Source organism: Rana temporaria, chromosome 10 (assembly GCF_905171775.1).
Source record: "Rana temporaria chromosome 10, aRanTem1.1, whole genome shotgun sequence".
Classification (NCBI taxonomy): Eukaryota; Metazoa; Chordata; class Amphibia; order Anura; family Ranidae; genus Rana; species Rana temporaria.
The window spans coordinates 56,010,284-56,033,869 of NC_053498.1; the positions used below are offsets into that span (position 1 = coordinate 56,010,284).

The window sequence follows — 23,586 nt, forward strand, 5'->3', positions numbered from 1 at the left end:
GGCCGTCTTTCCGGGTCATTTATTGGTTGATTGAAAGCAGCGCAGCCATTGGCTCGCACTGCTGTCAATCACATCCAATGACACGGCGCGCCAGGGGACGGGGCCGAGTGATACAGTGTGCGGCTATGGCCGCCGGCTGTATCATGGGAGTGCGCCCGCAAGCAGACAACACCATGCGAGCGAGCGAGCATGAAGGTGTTGAGTCCTTGCGGGGGTGAGCCAAGACAGCCACCGAGGGACTCCGGAAGACCAGGTTCAGGGCCACTCTGTGCAAAACGAGCTGTGTGCAATAACATGTTTGTTATTTAAAAAAAAATCCTTTAGTGATCCATGAAAATATATTAAAAAAGATATGTACTTTTGTGGTAAAAATCATACACCCACAGGTCTACAGTGCCCGAAGCCAAGATAGACATTTAACTGTGACTTCAATATAGCATTCCACTCTCAGCAAGTAACGACAGTTTCTGGCGCAAGAACAGTGTGTGATCATGGGGATCAAAGCCTTCTTCTATGAAGCTCCGGTGTTCCCCAAAATGGGCAGGTTAAACAATAGAATAGTGTGCTTATTCAATAATGTGCCATAAAGTAATATACTCAAAGAATGAATATGATGAGTATCCAAACATACAAATAAATAAATGTGAATAAAAGTCAGACTAAAGCCCAATGGTAGGAGTCAGTTCATATAAAGGTAAAAATCTCATAGAGATAACTTGAAGAAAAAACAGAAAAAACATCAATCCAAACATTGACTGTTAAATTTATGAATTGGCCGCTCACCTCCAACAATGACCCAAGGGTCAAACAAGGCTCACCAGGTTCCAGGCGAAGATAAAGGACTACGTCCAAAACTTGGCATCAAACATTTTGAGTAATTCCAGAGAAAACCGCTCGGTCCAAGGAATGACACTTCTTGTATAAATGGCGCTCAAAGGAAGCAAAGAACAGCCATAGTGCAATATTGCCAAATGAAAAGTACATTTATTTAGTAAAAGAAGCTGTTTACATCAAGTAAGGGTAAAAAACGCAGTAAAAAGCAATGGGAGTAGTGACACACTCGCCTCCCCACGGCACTTCTGTACAACACCACCGAAACGGACTTCACAAGACACCCCCGACGTGTTGTGTCACTGGTCACGTGACTTCCGAATTAGAATAGTACCGAATTTAAATTAATCCGACAAAAAATGTCGAATTTGAATACTTTTCGAATACTTTTCTAATTCAAATAGTTTTCAAATTCAAAACTTTTTGATTTGAAAAGTTTTCAAATTCAAAAACTTTTCAAATTCAAATAGTTTTCCAAATTCCAAAGAGAATGTAATAGAATAGAAATTAGAGGAATAGAATAAGATTTTTTTTCTATTCCTTTATTTTCTATTCTATTTTATTATTTTTGGAAAATGAAAACTCTTCAAATTCGAAAACATTTTAAATTCGAAAACTATTCGAAATTGATTAGAAGACTTTTCGAAATTGATTTGAAAACAAATAAACAAAACAAATCCCAAAAAAGAATTAAAGGGGTTGTAAAGGTAAAAAATGTTTTCACTAAATAGCTTCCTTTACCTTAGTGCAGTCCTCCTTCACTTACCTCATCCTTCGATTTTGCTTTTAAATGTCCTTATTTCTTCTGAGAAATTCTCACTTCCTGTTCTTCTGTCTGTAACTACACACAGTAATGCAAGGCTTTCTCCCTGGTGTGGAGAAAGCCTCTTGAGGGGGCGAGCAGGAGTGTCAGGACGCCCACTAACACACAGCTCCTTTCTCTATCTGCAAAGTAGAGAGTGTCCTGACTTGCCTGCTCGCACCCTCCCCCCTCAAGAGGCTTTCTCCACACCAGGGAGAAAGCTTTGCATTACTGTGTGTAGTTACAGAAAGAAGAACAGGAAGTGAGGATTTCTCAGAAGAAAGAAGGACATTTGAAAAGCAAAATCGAAGGAGTTAGCAAGCATCCCCTAGGGACGAAATTAACCCTTTGATCCCCCTGGTTTTCAGCCCTTCCCATTAGTATAGTAACAGTGCATATGTTTAGCACTGATCACTGTATTAGTGTCACTGGTCCCCAAAAAAGTGTCAAAAGTGTCAGTTAGGTGTGCGATTTGTCCACCACAATGTCACAGTCCCCAAAAAAATCTCTGATCACTGCTATTACTAGTAAAAAAAAATCCATAAAATATCCCATAGTTTTTAGATGCTATAACTTTTGCGCAGACTAATCAATTTAAACTTTTTTTTTTTTTTTTTACCAAAAATATGTAGCTGAATACATATTGGCCTACAATCGTTTTATTGGATATGCACAAAGAAAAAAATATTGTTTTTTTTTTTTTAAATTGTCACTCTTTTTTGTTTATAGCGCAACCCTAATTTGTGGGGGGAAAAAAAGGCATCAATTTTATTTGGGTACAGCGTTGCATGACCTCGCAATTGTCAGTTATAGTGCCTTTTCGCAAAAAAAAAAATAGCCTGGTCATCAAGGGGGTAAAACCTTCCGGGGCTGAAGTGGTTAATGTAAATATGATTAAGCAAGACCAAAAACTAGGTATGATGTTAAATCAGTAGTAAACTTTCAACAAAAAAAGAATGGGCCAAATCTTCAAAGGAGATACGCAGGCGGAACTGCTGTTCAGCCTGCGTATCCCTGTGGCTATCTTTGGAAACGATCCTCAGAAGGATTTTTCCAAAGATAGTCAGAAGATCCGACATCTGTAATAGACTTACACTGTCGGATCTTAGGATGCAGTACCGCATCCGCCGCTGGGGGCATTTCGAGTCGAAATGCCGCTTTGCGTATGCAAATGATTACTTAAGCAGATCCACAAAGCTTTTTAGCTTTGTGTTTTCTGCGTAAGTTACGTTTTGCATACGTAAAATTAGGGATGCTTTTACAAGGCCTAAACTGTTTAGACCTTGTAAAAACAAACCTTTTTTTCGATCGCCGCGTTTTTTTTAAAATTTCGAATTTTTTTTCCCGGCGCGTATTTTTTTTTTTACCCGACGCAACTTTATTGTCCCGTCGCGATCCACAAAGCCCGGCGTAAAGTACGTTTGCGCGATGCACATCGGGAAAAATGACGTCACACGCATGCGCCGAACGTCCGGCGCGGGAGCGCGCCTCATTTGAATAGGAATCGCCCCCTCGAGCAGACGACCGCCTTGCGACGGAGGCACTTAGGTTACACGGTGTGTAATTTCTAGGTAAGTGCTTTGTGGATCGGGCACTTAGGTAGAAATTTAACGCCTGTGTAACTTAACTGCTGAAAGTTAAGTTAGGCAGCTTTTTTGAAGATTTGGCCCAATATTCCTGCATTGCATACTAACACATTATGAAAGACTTACCTTAAAACAAAGCCCTTCAGTGGTGTGCTGTCACCGCCTACAGGGCTCCCATCTTCACCCGGTCTTCCTATCAGGTTCACGGATTTCCAGCAGCTTAAATGACGAAGCCTCAACAATGTCAATCTCGTGCGTGTGCGTGGGAGTCATGGCGGAGGCACATAGCTTTGAAGTGACAGCATGGAGTATGCCGTCTCTTTAGAGTGCATGCGCTAGTGATGTCAATGGCTGCAGAAACAGCTAATTTAAGAGATATTCCTTGTACCTACAGGTAAGCTTTATTATTGCTTACCTGTAGGTACAAGTGTCCAAACGGTGTTTACTAATGCTTTAATTAGAAAAGCATACCATATTCTATCATTCTTGTGTGATCTTTTGCTTCATATATGTCTTACAGGTTGGTCTTCTCTCTGCACTACCCCACTTGGTAATGACAATCATTGTACCCATTGGAGGGCAGATAGCTGACTTTCTGCGTACCAAAAGAATAATGTCCACAACCAATGTCCGTAAAATGATGAATTGTGGAGGTATGTATTGTTGGTTGAAGCAATAAGTACTGAAGTTGGGCATGTTATGATCTATCTGATGTGGTATACATTTTGGTTTAGAAATTGGGTCAGTCGTTTTTTGGCAAGGCCATTTGTTTTAAGACTGTAACCTTAACTAGTTGAATTACAGGTATCAGAAAACTTTAACAGCTATTTTTTTAGATTGTTCTGATCTGTGGATATCTGATCTGTGGAGATCAATACCAAAAAAAGAAGGGATTTGTGACTACAAATAAGTTTAATTGGAAAAGGATTTTGCAAAATTTCATTACATAGTTTTGTAGTTGTTGCTGACAAACATGTGCAGACACGAGTGAAGTCACCAAGACTGACTTTTTCAAATCAGGGGTTTAGCTTACAAAAAAAAGGCATTGCATATGTAAACTTATGGAATATACTATTTAAATACATTTTAATTACACATTAAAGGATAACTGGTAATTCATATATATATATATTTTTTTTTATCATAGGTTTTGGTATGGAGGCCACACTTCTTCTAGTTGTGGGCTATTCACACTCTAAAGGAGTAGCCATTTCTTTCCTTGTTCTAGCTGTGGGCTTCAGTGGATTTGCTATATCAGGTAAGTCATTAAACTTGTATAAATATCCAATAATAATATAAAATCTTGTATGGTTAATTTCCTAGTGAAAAAGTCACAAAGTGAAATACATAAGCATATTCAATAAAGTAGAGAGGAAGGGGAAAAGTAATTCTAAATTCTTAGAAGAATCTTTATCAGGTTAACTTGTAACCAAAGCTTGAAATGCAGATGAGTCACTATACACCTGCCAGCACGTCCACAAGGTACACATTTTTTCTGGATCTTCAGCCACCAACATTTCCATTGCCAGAATTGTTGAGTATGCAGGCCCATTCCAAAAGATGGGGAGGAGAAGAAAACATTTCCAATGATGAGATATACAGTAGCTACCCATGCTGCCAATATGCAATGCCGTAAAATGCCTTTTTTGTTTTTTTTTAAATGGACCCAGGCATCATTGACAATAAGGCAACCATGGGAGATGCCTGAACATCAGCTATGCCAATAGAATTATATGAAATTAATACATTCTGCCATACAATGCAGATCTATCAGGGTGTCATGATCTAGGGTCAGGCCCAAAAAACAGTTGCTATAGCAGTAGCGGAACTACCGCCAACCAGTAGGATAGGTACACAGGCAGTCACCCTGGTGAATGACGCAGGCTCACCTAAAGTTCAGATTCTAAGTAATAAATGGTGTTCACCAGAGCTCCTCATGGTGGAGATGGATTTTGCTGCATGTTAGTACCATGTCACGATGCTCAGGATTTCCCCACCAAGAGGTGAGCAACCCAGGGTCCAGTAGCAGATAAGCAGGTAGGGTTCGAACAAAAGTGTAGTCAATAAACTACCCAAAGGTCGATACAGAGTAGTTGCAGGTTGGGATCAGGCAGAAGCATAGTGAGGCCTTGTACAGACGAGCGAACATGTCCGATGAAAGCGGTCTGCGGACCGTTTTCATCGGACATGTCCGCTCAGAGATTTTGGACTGATGGTTGTACACACCATCAAACCAAAATCCCTGCGGACAGACAGCGCGGTGACGTGGCGGTGACATTGATGCCGCTACGTCCGCAAACCAGGAAGTAAAATGCTTCCACGCATGCGTCGAATCCATTCGGCGCATGCGGGAGATTTCGGTCCGCTGGTTAAGCGTACTAACCAGCGGACATGTCGGACGGATGGGTTTCCATCAGATAAGTTTTAAAAGCATGCTTTAAAACTTTTGTCTGCTGGAAACCTGTCTGCTAGGCTGTACACACGGTCGGATCTGTCCGCTGAAACTGGTCTGGGGACCAGTTTCAGCAGACATGTTCGATCGTGTGTACAGGGCCTGAAGGAACAAGCCAAGGGTCGATAACAAGTGGTAGCAAAATTTGGTTGGCAGCAGGGAAGACAGGAGAGAGATACTGCCTGGAGAGAGCACAATAATCTGGTAACAGGAAGTGCAGAGACATGGCTTAAATCAGGAAGTTTATTGAAGGAGCAAAGTGTTCAGGATTCAAGACAAGCAAGGTTCAAGACAGGATCATTGAAGGAATTGTCCAGGGAACTGTACAGCATTCCAGGAAGGTCAGCAAGAAGAGACATTGCCTGACATGGCAGGGGTTCCAGGTTCACAATCAGGCCATGACAAGGGGTCAGGTACCATAGTAACTTTGTCTTGTAACTCTTCTCCAGAGATGGGCTGAACAACCCCGGTTCATGCCAGAACTCTCGATATTTGCAAAAGTTCGGAAACGGACGACGAACCCCATTGAAGTCTATGGGACCCGAAATTGAAGAATCAAAAGTCCCCATTTTGAAGGCATATATGCAATTATTAGCAATAAAAAGGGTATAGGGGCCTGGCAACTGCCCTGGGGAACATTTACCAATGCAAAAAATGTTTAAAAAAGATTTTATTTTTAAAGGAGCATGTTAACATTAACATTTTCTTTAAATATAGTTCTGGGGGTCCCCTTAGTCTGCCTGTAACGTGGCACATATCTACCATGTATAGAACCTGCTGCAGCAAAACTGTGATTTATAAAGAAAAAAAATATACATTTAAATTGATTTTCCCTAAAAGCTTACTTTATTTTGGACAAGCTGGAATTTAGACGCTGGGCATGTGGGGGCAGGGAGTATATATATTTTTTTTTTTCGCTGCAGCACCTGGGGGCACCTAGTTATACTCTACAGCTGGTGGTATGCTGCTGGCAAATGTGTTGCAAAGACCTGTGGCACCCTTTTGCTATACCATTGTCAGTAGACGATGTGGCCACAAATGTGTGGACTGCCACAGAGAATATTAGGCACAAGTAGAGTGTAAAATAATATCATTTATTTAAAAGACAAGTGAGGGTAACAGAGACAGAGAGAGCAGGTGGGAAGTAATCAGGCTGCAGGGTAGGGATTACTGTTCAGGAACAGGATGCAGGAACACTGGAATGCAGGTCAGGAGCACATGGAGACAATACCAAAGCAGTGAGGAGGAGCATGCACAGGGTTTAAATACGCTTCCTGCAATCAGCATCAGGTGATGACTGATGGCATAAGATGATGTCAGCTCCTGACTGCTGAGAGACACCCGCTGTGGACACCGAAACTGCAGCCTATAGATCTGAAAGCCACAGTGACACCAGCAGTTGAACTCTTCCCTGACAACTATCACCCCTGAAAGTGGAGGCTGCAGAGAGGTCATGAGATATAGCAGGGGTAGACATGAAAGGTGGGGAGTGAGGAGAATTGTGTCTTTTGTGTGTAGCTTTCAGGTGCTCGTGCCTACAGACTGAGTGGTGGGAGGTTAAATGCCTTGTCAAGCATGTGGTACCCAAATGGCTGGTGACTGCAAATTGCAACAGTGCGATTGGCTGCACATGTGCTAAAATAAAGGCCCACACAGCTGAGTTGTGGGAAGTGGACCGGGAGATAACAGCTCCAAAATCTGATGGAATAGGGTGGCTGCTTTCTACTATTTCATGGTGGCTGCTTCTGGAGGACACCCTGCCTTATTTGGGTTGTTTCTTCCCCTCACTTTCCTCCACTGCTCTATCCATCACCAAAATTGTGTCAGTGACCTCATCATCATCATACCCTCCATCCTCATCATCATTGAAGCTAACTTTGCAATATGTTGCGGCTGGGGGAGCATGACTGACAATTTGTTGTTTATCAGTGTTCCCCTCTCTCTGTAGACTCATGTTAGTCCCTTTCTCTACCTCAGAACCAACACAAGAATCAAGTAATGTCTGTGCATCCTCAAGAAGCAAGTGGCTGACACAGTGTTAAAATAATTCAGCTGACAGGAGTAGCTGTGGACAAAGAGGCAGAATAAGCCGATCTGGCAGCTGTGGTGGACTTCCCATTAGTGTCAGCTTGGGTCATAGAGGATGAGGAGGATAAGGATGGTTTAGTCAGCTAGTCCACCACCTCCTCTGCATGCTGTGGCTGGATAGCACTGGCAACATCACTAAACTGAGAGAAATATGCCCTGCCTGAGGTTGGGCCACATCCACCTTTGCCTGTGGACACAGAAGCTGCTGGTCCATTCATAGTGGCACGAGAACATCTGCCTCCCAGACATTTAATAGAAAGTGGGAAATGTATGTTTTGATGTATTTTTTTAATGAAAAAATAGGATCGTTAATACAGCTTACCTGTAAAATCCTTTTCTTGGGAATACATCATGGGACACAGAGCATTAATTAGTTAATGGGTTATGTAGTCACCACAGGTGATTGGACAGTGGCAAACCCAATTAGTGATGTCGCAAACCTAAAATGTTGCGTTCGCGAACGGCAATTGCGAACTCGCGCATATGCTCGCGAATGCGCGAACTGGGCGAACCGCCATAGACTTCAATGGGCAGGCAAATTTTAAAACCCACAGGGAATCTTTCCGGCCACAATAATGATGGGAAAGTTGTTTCAAGGGGACTAACACCTGGACTGTGGCATGCCGGAGGGGGATCCATGGCAAAACTCCCATGGAAAATTCCGTAGTTGTCGCAGAGTCCGTTTTTAATCCATAAAGGGCATAAATCACCTAACATTCATAAATTGTTTGGAATAACGTGTTTTAAAACATCAAGTATGATGTTATATCGATCAGGTAGTGTAAGGCTTAGGGTTAGGGTTAGGGTAACAGATAGGGTTAGGGTTAGGGTTAGGGTAACAGATAGGGTTAGGGTAACAGATAGGGTTAGGGTTACAGATAGGGTTAGGGTAAGGGTTAGGGTAACAGATAGGGTTAGGGTAGGGTTAGGGTGACAGATAGGGTTAGGGTTTTCGATTTTTTCAATTTTAGAAATTTCGAATTTTTCATTTTTTTTAATTTTAGAATTTTTCATTTTCGATTTTTAAAATTTCGAATTTTCGAATTTTTCATTTTCAAATTTCGAATTTTTCAATTTTCGAATTTTCGTTTTTTTTTTCGAATTTTTCAATTTCGAATTTTCCAATTTCAAATTTTTCGAATTTTCAAATTTTTCAATTTCGTATTTCCGAATTTTTACATTTCCGAATTTTCAATTCCGAATTTTCGAAATTTCCAATTTTTCATTTTTTATTTTCGAATCTTTCAGCTTTAGAAATTTCTAATTTTTCAATGTTTTTTCGAATTTTCGAAATTTCCAATTTTCGAAATTCCGAATTTTCTAATTTTCGAAATTGAGAATTTTTGAATTTTTTAATTTCGAATTTTTCATTTTCGAATTTTCGAAATTTTTCATTTTCGAATTTTCGAAATTTCAAATTTTTCATTTTCGAAATTTTGATTTTTGGAATTTTTCATTTTCGAAATTTCGATTTTTGAAAAAAAATATTAAAATTCGAAAATAAAAAAAATCCGAATTTTTGAATTTTCGAAATTGTGGTTTCCGAAATTGTGGAATTTTATTTTTTTTTATTTTCGAATCTTAGAAATTTCGAATTAAAAATTTTTCGTACTTCCGAATTTTTTCATTTCCGAAATTTTCCGAATTTTCGTTTTATTCGTTTTTTGCTTTTCGGAAATCCGAAAATTCGGAATTCCGAATTTCCGAATTCCGAATTTTCGAATTTCCCGAATTTACGAAAAAAGCAAAAAAACTAATAAAACGGAAAAAAAATTTTTTCGATTTTCCCAAATTTCCAAAAAAAAAAAAAAAAACGAATGAAACAAAAACATTTTTTTTTTTGATTTTCCCGAATTTCCGAAAAAATGAAAAAAACGAAAATAACATAAACGAAAAAAACGAATTTTTTGGCAGTGGACATGTCTATTCATGGGGAGATAAAACAAGGGTTTCCCAACCTCTCCAAGGGATTGATGGTTCCACGGGCCCTCCCGTCACATACTACATGTGTGAAGTGCACTGTGCCCCACACACACTTGCATTCTTTATGATATGCCACTGGCGACATAGGTTGATTAGGGTGTGCCCAAGCACATCAGCACGCCCCATGTGCACACCTATGGAGGAACCCTGGATGTGCCTAAGAGAGCCAGAGTAGGAAGAGCGAAAAGGGAAACATGTTCTACTCTGCCATTGTTGAGCCATGCCACCCGACATGTACCAGATGTAGCACCCTGATGTTTAGGCAGGGTTGCTAACAAATTTACCTGCCAAGTGATAGTTGCCTTGGCCGATTGATATGAGGTCATTTGATTTCACCCGAATTCTGGAGTGCTGCACTTCTCTCTTCTGTCACTATGGCCGGTATCTGGTGGCATTAGATAAGACAAGGGCACTACAAGGACATATTAGGAATAAATGGTGTGTCTCAGCCAATGGACAGGCATTTTCTTGGGTTCCTTGGCCTTCTGGGAGAGCCTATTTATTTGGGTGAGGTCAGGTGACCGGGGTTCTGTGCCACCTGGACAGCGGGCTGCTAGGCCAGAGCCTGAGGCCTATCCTGGGGACATCTGGTTGCCAGGCTATCTGTAAAGCCAGTGACCAGGCTAGCAGAGGTGACACTTGCAGAACAGTCTTGTGTGCCAAGACAGGGACCGAGCAGACCAGTGGGGTGATGCTTGAGGAGTATCTATGAGTGCCAAGCTAGGGATTCAGAAAGGATGCAGGGGTGATGCTTGAGGACGATACTCAGTAGAAGATTGGAAGACCTCAGGAGATCCAGTGGCAGTGGATCAGCGGGGTCTAAGTGATAGACTGGGAGCTCAATTGAGTGAAGATCTAAACAAGGAGATTGTGAAGGAAGTGAAAGAGTTCATTACAACCTTTGTTAGAAATTGTTCATGATTTTTGCCATAGGAGACAGCATGTCTACACATGCAGATGTGTTGTCTTGCTGTGTACCTTTCCATGTATGTCTGCCTACCTATAGAATTCTTGGAGTCTGCTAATTAACATTGCAACTACTAAACTGTGTCCTGGCCCTAACCCTCTTTCCCACATTTCTGTTTAAGAGAAAATAAATCTCTTTGCATTCAAGAAGTGTCTGGTGACCATTAATCTACCTTGCTTTGCACCTACCATGCCTCGTAACCCACTCTACACAGAAGGATCTCAGCTATCCCTAACTCTGGAGGTCACTATTAGGCCTAGAGAGGCCCGGCACTTGTCTACACAAAGTTCCCCTTTTTGTTATTTTTTTAAGTTTGCAGATATTTATTGACTCTATAAACTGAGTCTATTCAAATCAGTTAAAGTCTTGTAGGCATCTGATTGAGGATCAGAAAAAAATACGTTAAATAAGAGACGATAAGGCAACTTTACCTGCAATTGTATCCAAGCATCAATGTGCAAATTCTATGCAACAAAACACTTATGCCACGTACACACGATCGGTTCGTCTGATGGACCGTTTTCATCAGACGAACCGATCGTGTGTGGGCCCCATTGTTTTTTTTCCTATCGGTGAAAAAACTTAGAACCTGTTTTAAAATGATCTGATGGTTAAAAAACCGGTAGAAAAAACGATCGTCTGTGGGGAAATCCATTGGTTAAAAATCAACGCATGCTCAGAATCAAGTCGACGCATGCACGGAAGCATTGAACTTAATTTTTCTCAGCATGTCGTTGTGTTTTACGTCACTGCGTTCTGAAACGATCATTTTTTTAACTGATGGTGTGTAGGCAAGACTGATGAAAGTCAGCTTCATCAGGTATCTGATGAAAAAATCCATCAGACCGTTTTCATCGGATGAACCGATCGCGTATACAGGGCATTACAGTATAAATGTCAGTAGCATTTTGCAATTAATTGACCATGTAAGACACAAATTAACACTTTAGATGCAATCTACCTAAGATACATTTAGGGGGAAAGGATATACATTTGAGTAAGGGAACACTTTACCAACTAGTACAGCATAGATGTGGATCGGTTTGGAGTTGTTTGAAAGCCAGTGGAAATATTGAATAGGTAGATTAAAGAATGCATAATAGTAAGTATCAACAAATCTGGAAAATAGAGAGAAGTGCAACAACAATAATACATGTTTACTTATGGTACCTTTGTCCTAACAATATGAAAGAGAAAGTGAGAAAAGGAGGCTGTGGTGGACTTTAGTGGTACCGTACAACAACTGGAATAGACAGTCATGAATAAAATATTTGATGATTTTTATTACAAAAAATATATATATATACATATATATATATATATAGCATTACCCCCGGAGGAGCTGCTGGATTTTTGGGTAGCACATTACCTCATGGCTCCTCCGAATTCCTAGGGGTGAGTGATGCGTATTGCATATAGTAGGAGTAAAGGAATGTCCACGCCCAGGTGCTCTTTGCTGTGCTCTTTATTACCCAGCTGGGTAAAAACAGTAAACTTGTGGTGAGGAAAGTAAAGTTGAAGAAGAAAAAAGAGTAGCAGATTCAGGCGTGATGATAGGGAAAACAATCCTGCTCCCAAACGTAACACTTCTCTGCACCACTTCTGCCGGAGTGGGCTTAGCGTACCCACACAGGCCCCTCTCACTGACCTGGCAGCCAGAGTATCACTCGGACAATTGTAGGATAAAGTCTCTGCCACAGACCCTCCTTGGTGAACTTGAACTTGAGGAGAAGTCTCTGCCACAGACCCCCTCGTGAGCCTCAGAAAGATACCTCTGCCACAGGCCCTTTCTGGATTAAATTCTTGGAGATATCTCTCCTTAGATGAGTTACGTCTGGATCTCCTTCAACTTGTCACCCAGGTACCGACTGACAGGTGATCAATCCTTCAGTGTCCGTCTACCTCGATCCCTAGAGGTTTGTCCAAGCCCTTTTGGACCACCAGCCTCTCAATGGCGCTCCTCAGACTGACTCCCCACCGAACAGCAATACAGCTTGGGATCCTCAAAGGTGGGAACCCAGTCACTCACTGGGTCCCCGTCGCTGTTCAGATGCTCCGGGTCAGCATGGCCCCGGAACCAGGAACACCGCGTGGCACGCACGCCCTGGCCAGGTAGGCCATAATGTGGGGCGCCTTGATGTGGCCACCATAAAGGTGGGTGCCACACTGGACGAAGATCCAGAACTAATGGCGTCTGCCTCATAAATACCCCTCCCAGCATGCACAGCGAGGTAAAACCCTCCTGATTGGCTGCTGGGAAAGAGCACCCAAACCTTGACTCCACTGCTGCCACCTGCAGCACCGGGGCTGGAAGAACACCCCAGTACAACAGAATAAGCCTACAGCACAGCCAAGCTGAGACAGAGACCCTGTTTTGCACTTAACAATCTGGATCAGAGTCTAACTACACTCTGATCTACCTTTAAATTTAACTAGCACCAGTACAATAAAGTACACAGGCGCTACATATACATTTAACAATAAAGTAATAAATCGGCAATAATAATCAAAAAGGCTTTAGTTGTGTGGTCACACCGAAGTGTGGCGACTAAAACATTAACATCTGTTTGACAGATCACATTTACTGCTTCTTCAGGAGCTTTATTGTACATATTCACAAGGGTTATAACTAAGGCAATAATCAAATAACTACGAGATAAAGAGAACATACATTAGTCAAACAAAGAATATAACAGTATTAAAATAACATAATGTAATAAAATAAATCAAATATTTTATTTTCGACTGTCTATTCCAGTTGTTGTACGGTACCACTAAAGTCCTCCATAGCCTCTTTTTCTCACTTTCTCTTTCAAATCTGGAAAATGTCTGGGCAAAATAAACTTGAACATTGCTCCTGCAATAAGAGTACTGTATGTCCCATTTGAGTCAATAGGATGTTAGCATACATGCAAGGGCAGATTCTAGATATCAGATTTTCAATAGCAGGACTGCAGACTGCTGTGAAGGCTGAAATACAGATTTAATTAACTAACTTTAATTTCTTCATTTATTGATTAAACAATACCTGCAATGTGAGATAAACCATATTGTATTATAAAATATTTAATATGTTTATTTATTGTATCATTTAGGATTTAATGTGAACCATTTGGACATCGCACCTCGCTATGCCAGTATTCTCATGGGTATTTCCAATGGCGTTGGCACTCTGTCAGGCATGGTCTGCCCCCTCATTGTAGGAGCCATGACAAAACACAAGGTATGGTGATGTCACTACTAACTGCATAGCTAAGTACTTTGATACCACTTTATGACCCTGAGAAAACCATATATTGTGTCCTTGGAACATGGTAGCATCCAGCTTTTTTGACAGAAAACTGTTAACTGTGCCTGTCAATGCAACATACCAAGCAGCCAAAGCCACAGGTTCTACTATCACTCTGCAATAACCCAGTAATTAAGAGAGAGGGTGGAAAAGAAGCTCGCTCTCACTTACTAGGTTTTAAGTTGTATGTATAGAAGGTTGGAGGGCATGTATAATGACTTCCTAGGTAAGGGGTAAATTTGCGTTAGTCACTAATAGTAAAAAAAACAACAACAACAAAAAAAAAAAAAACGTTTAAACACTAACATGAAAAATTTGCACTGACCACCAATTAAATGGGGGTATTTAGACTAGCCATGAATATGAACAGAGGTAGTCTGCAATGGCCATCAATGTAACATGGAATTCTGAACTCACCACTAATATACCAGAGGCATTTGCAATGTCGACTCAGGGGCAGAGGGTGTGTTCACATTCTTTGATGTGCTATATGTCACATACTCAAGACTACTGGACTCTGTACAATGTACTGTACATCACATATTCTGGACTGTAGCACTTTGTGCAACATATTGTACATTGCACAATCCTGACCACTGCACTCACTACAATGCACTGTACATTACATATTCTGGACCACTGCACTCTGTACAAATTCACACTTTTGACTGCTTTGCTCTGTACACTGTGCTGTATGTTACATAACCTGGATCACTGCACTGTGCATATTGTGCTTCATGTCACACACACTGAAGACCAGATGTTTGCTGTTTTATGTGTATAACTGAAAGAGGAAACCTTTATAGAAATGATTAACCATTCTTTTTTTTTTCACATCCAATGCAGACTAGAGAAGAGTGGCAATATGTCTTCCTGATTGCATCCCTTGTTCACTATGGCGGTGTAATTTTCTACGGCCTCTTTGCTTCAGGAGAAAAGCAGCCATGGGCTGAGCCAGAGGAAACCACTGATGAGAAATGTGGTTTCATCAATGAAGATGAGCTTGCTGAGGAAAGTGAAGATCAGCCTCAAGGCTATGGTGTTGGCTATGGTAGTTATGGAGCCACCCAGACCACTAATTTCTCCAATGGAGGCTGGCCAGCAGAATGGGAGAAAAAGGAGGAGTTCATCCAGGAACAGGGCAAGGACCCCTATTTATATGGGACAGCTGCAGAAAGGGACTTGTCTTGAAAATAAAAATATACAAATGCCTAAATAAAATGACAGCAATGTCTCAACTTCAACTGAGGATAAGCGAGAATCTAACAAAAGGTGACTGGTGTTGCCAAGTCTCCCCACTTCACATGATCACGTAGCTTCCTTTTTATTGTTTTAATACATCAATATACAGTATACCATAAAGGATTGAAGGCAGTGCCTATAGTGCCCCCTTCTTCAAAATTGCAACTTTTTCTGTGATGTCCAAGGGCCCATTCTCTTTCTGGTATCAGTAATTTGCTTGTTGCTTGTGTAGGTTGTCACAAGGCTTGTGTCTTGAAAATGTTCATCACTTTTATAAGTGTGTAAGCAATAACGGATGAGTGTGTTTTATCATTGATAGTGAACACTAAGTTGCAAATGTATACTTTCTTGTGATATGTTCTTTATTCATCCTCGTTAATGAACCAGTAATGAAACCATGGACACTTCCATGGGCACACACCTCTCCAAGCAAGGCTGCCCAAATATTTCTAACATCGCTTTGTCTCTTCTATTTATTTTCTAAAGAGGTTTAATTAAAGAAATATTATATAAATATAAGTATATATAATAATATATGAATTCAATATATATCTATAGTAACATGTCTCCTTGTTGGGAGACATGGGGTTATGTACAGTGCCCATGGCAGGCCCATTGTTTGTATGTCTTCAGTCTCCCTGAGTTCTTATAAGCCAGGGTAAATATCACATTCATTGAATGATCAGTGAAATACATTTGCTAACATGGTGGATGTTGTCATTTTCCAGTCTTGGGGCTTATTTTTGTGATTGGTGTAATTGACAAGGCACCTTTTTGTGTACTGTTGTGTGCTTGCAGTAGTGGGTCAATCCATGGCATGCAACATCATCCCTTGGACCGACATAATGACAAACATTAAAGACATCCATAACTGTCTTGCTAGGTTTTTTTTTTCTCACTTTCCACCCAAGTTAGCATCCCCATGTCCAGAGAATAAGTGCATTACTTTAAAGTCCTGTATGTGGCCTCATAGCACATTGCAGTAAACTAAGAGTAAATTGTGCCCTCTGCAAAAGTAATTTCTTTATTAATACATAGCAAGCATTTTGGATTTTCATGCCAAAGCCCTTTTTGGACTTTTCTGACCTTATCCAAAGAAGACAGCTGTCAACCTGTAATACCCTGTAAGGCCCCCCGTTTCCAGACACAGCATTTACATCAGCATTAAAGCTGTTGATAACACAAATCACTTTAAGGATCTGTCTGGACATTAGGGGGGCCTTGCTGTTGGCTTCATTTTTGTCGTTGTCAGCCAAACCCAGTACACTGTATACATGAAACCTACATCAGAGGGAAAACTGGGGCTGAAGATGGATAAGTTCTCTGGGAGGGGTAATGGTATTGAAGTTAAAATTAATTACTTTAATATGTGCAGTAACTGTACATAATAAAATATATTCCAGTTCACAATGTGATGATTCTGTTTCTTATCTTTAATTTGACCAGCATAATAAAGCAAATTGAAAAAATGTACTCTAATGCCCCGTACACAGGATCGGGCTTTTGCCCGGCCAAACTCACATCGGAATTCCATTGGAGTAAAAGAGAACATGTTCTCTATCTAAACTCCAATGCAATTCCTCGGAAAAAAGTCTGATGGGGCATACATGCGGTCGGAATTTCCAATGGAAAAAGTCCATCAGAAATTCCGATCGTGTGTATGGGGCTTTAGTAGCCCAGTATAGGCACTGTATACTATATATATACCCAAAAAACTACAACACAATGAGGCTTATTATAGAGCAAAGTGTAAAATCAACCAGTAAAATATTAATGCAGTCCAGGAAAAATTACAGCTGCTAGAAATGCCACAAATTGGATACATTTAAATATAAGCATAAGCAGGTTCAGTATTTAATAAGTCATATCTGCAACCATTTTTTATATATATACTGTATCTTATTTGTGGGAATATCTCCAGTAGGTTCAAAGAGATGGACCAGTAAATGATCTGGTCTGTTCTTTTTTTTTTTTTTACAAGCACAGGTTTAGATTCATCAGTCACATAATGATATTGGCAACTTCAGGGACTCACGATCGGCTATTCCAACAACAATCGTCCGTTGGACGTGTTTTGTCGGATATCCGACCGTTTGTATGCTCCATCGGACAATTGTTGTTGGAATTTCCGACAACAAATGTTGGATAGCCATGCTCTCAAATTGTCTGACAACAAATGTGTTCCGTCGGATTATCCGATCGTGTGTACACAAATCCGTCGGACTAAAATCCAAAGTACAAACACGCATGCTCCGAACCAATGCTAACCATCAGACAACATTAGCACAAGTTGCCCAAAGGGTAGCTGAAAAACAACTTAGTTTTGTGTACGTTGCCTGAAAAAGTTCTGCCGTCTGTATACAGAACAAGTTCACGGCCAACGCCCTTCGGACAAAAATCCACAAATTTGTCCGATGGAAGTCCGATTGTGTGTATGAGGCTTACGAAGAAGCACAGCAAGTTACAAAAGCATTTGAACGCATATGGGATGCATGTGTCACATGGCGCTGTTAGAGGGCAAGATGTGTGTTTGGCAGAGCAATTGATTGGCTGATTGTGACAAGGAAGGTAAATAAAGTAGGTAACAATTATGTTAATCTATACAGCTGCTTGTAGATAGTTGTAGAATAACACCCAGTGCATCAAGCACAATTTGAACATTCCCAGTAAGGCACAATGGATACTTAAAGAGAACCTTTCCTCCTCACATTGCCATAAGGTGACAGACTTTGACTAAAGCAATGACTGCATTACCAAAAATAGGTTCATAAGTAGAGACAAACAGTTCTATGTAAAGTGAATCTATAGCCAGATTTTTTTTCTTTGTTTTTTCTAATTTTGTGTATGGATTGAGTAAAACATTTGTCTATTTTTATTTCTTTTTCCCATTTGGGGAGGTTTACATTAAAATATGTAGTACTTACCCCCAAAGGAGCTTCTTGACATGTTGGATACCCTTGTTGATGTGCCCATGACTTTGTGAATAGCAACATACTCCCTGACAAACCTGTTGGGTGAGGGATATTTATTGCCGATGCCTAGATATCTACCCCTATGATTTGAGCAAACCATAGATTATACAATTTTCTTTCCTTCCACCATGAGTTGAAATAATAAAAAAATAATTGCTTGATTCACCCATCAACACTAATGGGGGAATGGAGGAAGTCACTCCTGCTGCTATTGTATTATGACAGCGGGAGGTTTCCCTGCCATCATAATACAATGATCACTGCTAGTAGTTACAGCCACCGGCAGTGATCGTGCAAAAAAAATCTAGCAGGCTGGTTGTACTGAAGTCGATTGATAGACAATAGCGATAAGTAAATTACAACCAGATAAACAACAGAGGAAAAGAGCAAATATTAAACAATTTGAGAGACATACTTCAATGAATAAACAAGGACAAGAATCACTGCAATCACAACGATAGTTATAAAACACAACCCCTTCTGCATTCTATTCTGTGTAACCCTAACAGAGGTGGAAATATAACACACTGTCAGTTCAGCAGTCACTAGAAGCCTACCCTACTCTTTCTGCTGGCCAGCTCAATGGGGCCCAAAACGTAAAGTTGGTATGCTTTGCTGCAGCAAAGAGGCAAGTATGAATGTTTTATTTTTTTTTGAAAACCCCAAATGTCTACTTCAAAGTGATACTAAACACACACCATTTAAATTACATTGTCTCTTCTAATTCTGTATGTCGATGATGGCACTATAATTATTTGACCACTTCAATACAAGGCACTTTACCTCCTTCCTGCCCAGGCCAATTTTCAGCTTTCAGTGCTGTCGCATTTTAAATAATATATATATATATATATATATATATATATATATATATATATATATATATATATAAAAAAAACACCCTAGAGAATAAAATGGCAGTCGTTTCAATACTTTTTGACACACCGTATTTGCGCAACAGTCTTACCAATGCACTTTTTGAAAAAAATTGAATTTTTATTAATTAAAAGATAAGACAACAGTAAAGTTAGCCCAATTTTTTTCTATATAGTCAAATATGATGTTACATTGAGTAAATTGATACCCAACATGTCATGCTTTAAAGTTGCACTCGCTCGTGGAATGGCGACAAACTTTTACCCTTAAAAATCACCATATGCAACATGTAAAAAATTCTACAGGTTGCAGAGTTACAGAGGAGGGCTATAATTATTGCTCTCACTCTAACGATCGTGACGATACCTTACATGTGTGGTTTGAACACCGTTTTCATATGCAGGCGCTATTCACGTATGCGTTCGCTTCTGCCCACGGGACGGGCATGTTTAAAATGTTTTATTTATTTTTTCTTATTTATTTTACCTTTTATATTTTAAATGTTTACAATGTTCTTTAAAAACAATTCTGTCACTTGTATTCCTATTACAAGGAATGTAATCATCCCTTGTAATAGAAAAAAAAAGCATGACAGGGTCTCTTAAATGTGAGATCTGGGGTCAAAAAGACCTCAGATCTCATATTTACACCAAAATGCAATAAAAAAATAAAATAAATTAAATGTGAAAATGTAAAAAAAAAGTCCCTTTAAAAGCTATGGGAGGAAGTGACGTTTTGCATATCTGCAATGATATGGAGACGGGTGGGGGCCATCTTCCCCTCACTCATCTCCATACCAAGCCACGGGGAGGACGCGATCGCCTCCGCAATCCCATCAGGGTTTACTTCCTCTTTAAATGAAAGAACAGAAACAAAGGGCAGATAATCAAGGTTTTCTGCATTCCTTTCAAAGTTTGAATTTCATAAAGCCCAATTACGTTTATGCAATAAGAATGGAAAAACAGCAGCTATGATGTATAATAAATATCTTTTAGTTTTTTTTTTTTACCAAGCTGACACTGGATTGGTTGCTGTAGGTTACTTGACTTTGCACTCCATGTTTGCATTTAGTAGTACCTCACTAAATAATCATATGCATTGTGGATTTAGCCAACAATACTTTACCCATTCTGGTACATTGTGCAGTGTATTTTCTCTTTTCCACAGCTACCCTACCCTGTTTTTTCAATAACCAAGTATTTTAGTCAGTGTATCAGAAATGGTGCCTCCAGGTCTCCAATCAGGTTTATAAATCTGTTAACACTTTATTACATCTCTTGTCAAAGCAGAGCACAATGTACTCGTGCCTTTGGACTCCAGGGGAAAGCAATCAATCTCCAGTCAATAATTAAGCAGTTAGTGTCACTGCATCTGGGCTTTCCATCTCAAGGTCCCATTAACAACTAGTACGATCGTTCACCATTAATCACGTCCTAATTGGTTGCAGTTTCACCAGCTGTGCTTAGTCGAGCAGAGGACGGTTCAGTTAGGGGAGTTATTAGAGAGTAGGGTGGGACTGGTGGTGTATGCACAAGCAATCTGTAATCAATCCCTGTTCACTATCACTCTCCAGATACATCTAAATCATTTTACACACAGTGGGTATAGAAAAGAATCTCCCCCTTTAAAATAATCCCATGTTGTTTATTTGCAGCCTGGATTGTAGACAGACACAATTTGTGTTTCATCCAGCTGTATTTACTAGTGCAAATTATAACATCCAAGTGAAAGATATAACACCAACATGAAAAAAAAAAGGATCACCCCCCCCCTTGTGTCAGTATTATATTGGACCACATGTTGCTTTAATTACAGCCTTTAGTCTGTTGGGATATGTCTCTACTAACTTTGCTTATCTAGGGCCAGATCCACAAAGCAGTTACGCTGGCGTATCTATTGATACGCCGCGTAACTGCTAGGTTGCTCCGGCGTATCTTTGTTTTGTATCCACAAAACAAGATACGCCTGAAGCTGGGCCAGATCCGACTGGCGTACGTCTTAGTACGCCGTCGGATCTAAGGTGCATATTTACGCTAGCCGCTAGGTGGCGCTTCCGTCGATTTCCGCGTTGAGTATGCAAATTAGCTAGATACGCAAATCCACAAACGTACGTCCGTCCGGCGCATTTTTTTACGTTGTTTCCGTAAGGCTTTTTTCGGCGTAAAGTTACCCCTGCTATATGAGGCGTACTCAATGTTAAGTATGGACGTCGTTCCCACGTTGAATTTTAAAAATTTTACGTTGTTTGCGTAAGTCGTTGACGAATAGGGCTTTGTGTAGAATTACGTTCACGTCGAAAGCATTGGCTTGTTGCGGGTTAATTTGGAGAATGCGCACTGGGATACCCCCACGGACGGTGCATGCACCGTTAAAAAAAAAACGTAATTTATGTCGGGTCAAGACGTATTAATATAAAACACCCCCCTCATCTCATCCATTTGAATTGCGCGCCCTTACGCCAACAAAGTTACACTATGCCGCCGTAACTTACGGCGCAAATTCTTTCAGGATACAGAAAATACGCTGTAAGTTACGGCGGCGTAGTGTATCAGAGATACGCTACGCCGGACAGAAAGATGCGCTGAGGTACGTGGAATATTTGCCCACTCTTCTTTGCAGAACTGCTAAAGTTCAGTTAAATTTAATGGTGACCATTTGTGGACTGCAGTCCTCAAGTCATTCCACAGATTTTCAATGGGGTTTAAGGCCGCGCACACACAGTCGATCCATCCGATGAGAATGGTCCGACGGACTGTTTTCATCGGTTCACCGCTGAAGCAGACCGATGGTCTGATGTGCGTACACACCATCAGTTCAAAACCCGATCGGGTCAGAACGCGGTGACGTAAAACACACGACGTGCTGAAAAAAACAAAGTTCAATGCTTCCAAGCATGCGTCGACTTGATTCTGAGCATGCGCGGGTTTTGAACCGATGCTTTTGTGTACTAACCATCGGTTTTGACCGATGGTCAGCCGTTCATCGGTTCGATTTTAAAGCAAGTTCTATAATTTTTGTCCGAAAGACAACAGACCTATGGGCTGTACACACGGTCGGTTTGGACCGATGAATCTGGACTTCAGGCCGTTTTCATCTGTTTGGACCGACCGTGTGTACGCGGCCTAAGTCTTGGCTCTGACTAAATCATGTTAGGAAATTCACCTTTTTCTCCTTCAACCACTGTGTGGTCATTTTTGCTGTGTACTTTGGGTCATTGTTATGTTGGAAGCAGTGTTGCCAACCTACCAGATTGAAATTTACTGGCACGACACCCGAAATTTACTGGCACAGCCATGTTTTTACTGGCATTTCACAAAAGTTACTAAATTACATTTCTAGGTGCAAATTTCAGTATTTGGGCTACAAACAAGTACGCTAGGCAAATAGCAATGTGATTTAAGGTAGATATTAAGGTAAAAAAAAATATTTTTGTTATTTTCGATATAATAAGGGAAAATTATTTAGTCACATCACCCCCTGCCTCCATCCCCCTCTGCCACCAACACCCCTTGCCTTCACCCCCTTCTGCAGCGCCACAATCTCCCCCTGCCTTCAATCTCCCCCTGCCTCAGATCTCCCCCTGCCTCCAATCTCCCCGTGCCTGCAATCTCCCCCAGGCCCCCTGCCTCCAATAACCCCCTGCCTCCATTGTCCCCTGCCTCCATCCCCCTCTGTGGTGCCACCAACAACTCCTGTCTCCATCCCCCACCCTCAGCGGTGCCACCATCCCCCTCTGCGGTGCCACCAACAACCCCTGCCTCCAATCACACCCTGCCATGAACACCCCCTGCCTCCAATCTCCCCCTGCCTCCATTGCCCCCTGCCTCCATCCCTCTCTGCGGTGCCAGCGCAGCCACCATCACCCCCTGTCTCCATGCGCAGTTCCAAGCCGAACCGATCTCGGCTATTTTTACTGGCACATTTCCGCAACCACGGACATTTACCAATGGCGGAAAAAAGTGCCAGTTTTTACGAACTGTCCGTAAAAACATGGACGGTTGGCAACACTGGTTGGAAGGTATACCTTCTTCCCACTGACAACTTTCTTGCAGAGGGCAGCAGATTTTCCTCAAGAATTTGATGGTATTTTGCCCCATCCATTTTTCTTCTATCCTGACAAATGCTCCAGTCCCTGCTGCAGAGAAACAGTCCCATAACAGGATATTACCACCTCCATGCTTTACTATAGGAATGGTGTTATTTGCATAGTGAGCTGTATTGAATTTTCCCTAGATATATTGTTTGGTGTTAATGTCAAAGGGATTGGGCTGCTACTTTTTCTGTGCGACCTTGTGGTCATTATAGCATGTAGACTTAAATGAGAAGCAAGGAGCGCCCGGTGCCAAGAGAAATACAAATTGTAAAGTATGGTTTGTAGGCGTTTTTTGAAAAGTAGCAACATGTACATCAAGCCAACACATTTCGGGGGAAAGGACTTCCCTTTCTTCTGGGTTAGCAAGCAAAGGGTAGAGAAAAAATACAATAAACACCTATGAAA

At 41.0% G+C, this 23,586-nt stretch overlaps 1 protein-coding gene across 1 annotated transcript in view; it reads left to right on the forward strand.

The window, feature by feature from the left end:
- SLC17A7 (solute carrier family 17 member 7) overlaps nucleotides 1-16,650 on the forward strand; it is a 211,417-nt gene extending 194,767 nt beyond the window's left edge. Inside the window, exons 9-12 of the mRNA XM_040327637.1 lie at nucleotides 3,740-3,872; nucleotides 4,367-4,477; nucleotides 13,805-13,932; nucleotides 14,845-16,650. Of these exons, the coding sequence (XP_040183571.1) occupies nucleotides 3,740-3,872; nucleotides 4,367-4,477; nucleotides 13,805-13,932; nucleotides 14,845-15,189 (717 nt within the window). The 3' untranslated portion in view covers nucleotides 15,190-16,650. The remainder of the gene's footprint in view (nucleotides 1-3,739; nucleotides 3,873-4,366; nucleotides 4,478-13,804; nucleotides 13,933-14,844) is intronic.
- The last annotated feature ends 6,936 nt before the right edge of the window (nucleotides 16,651-23,586 follow it).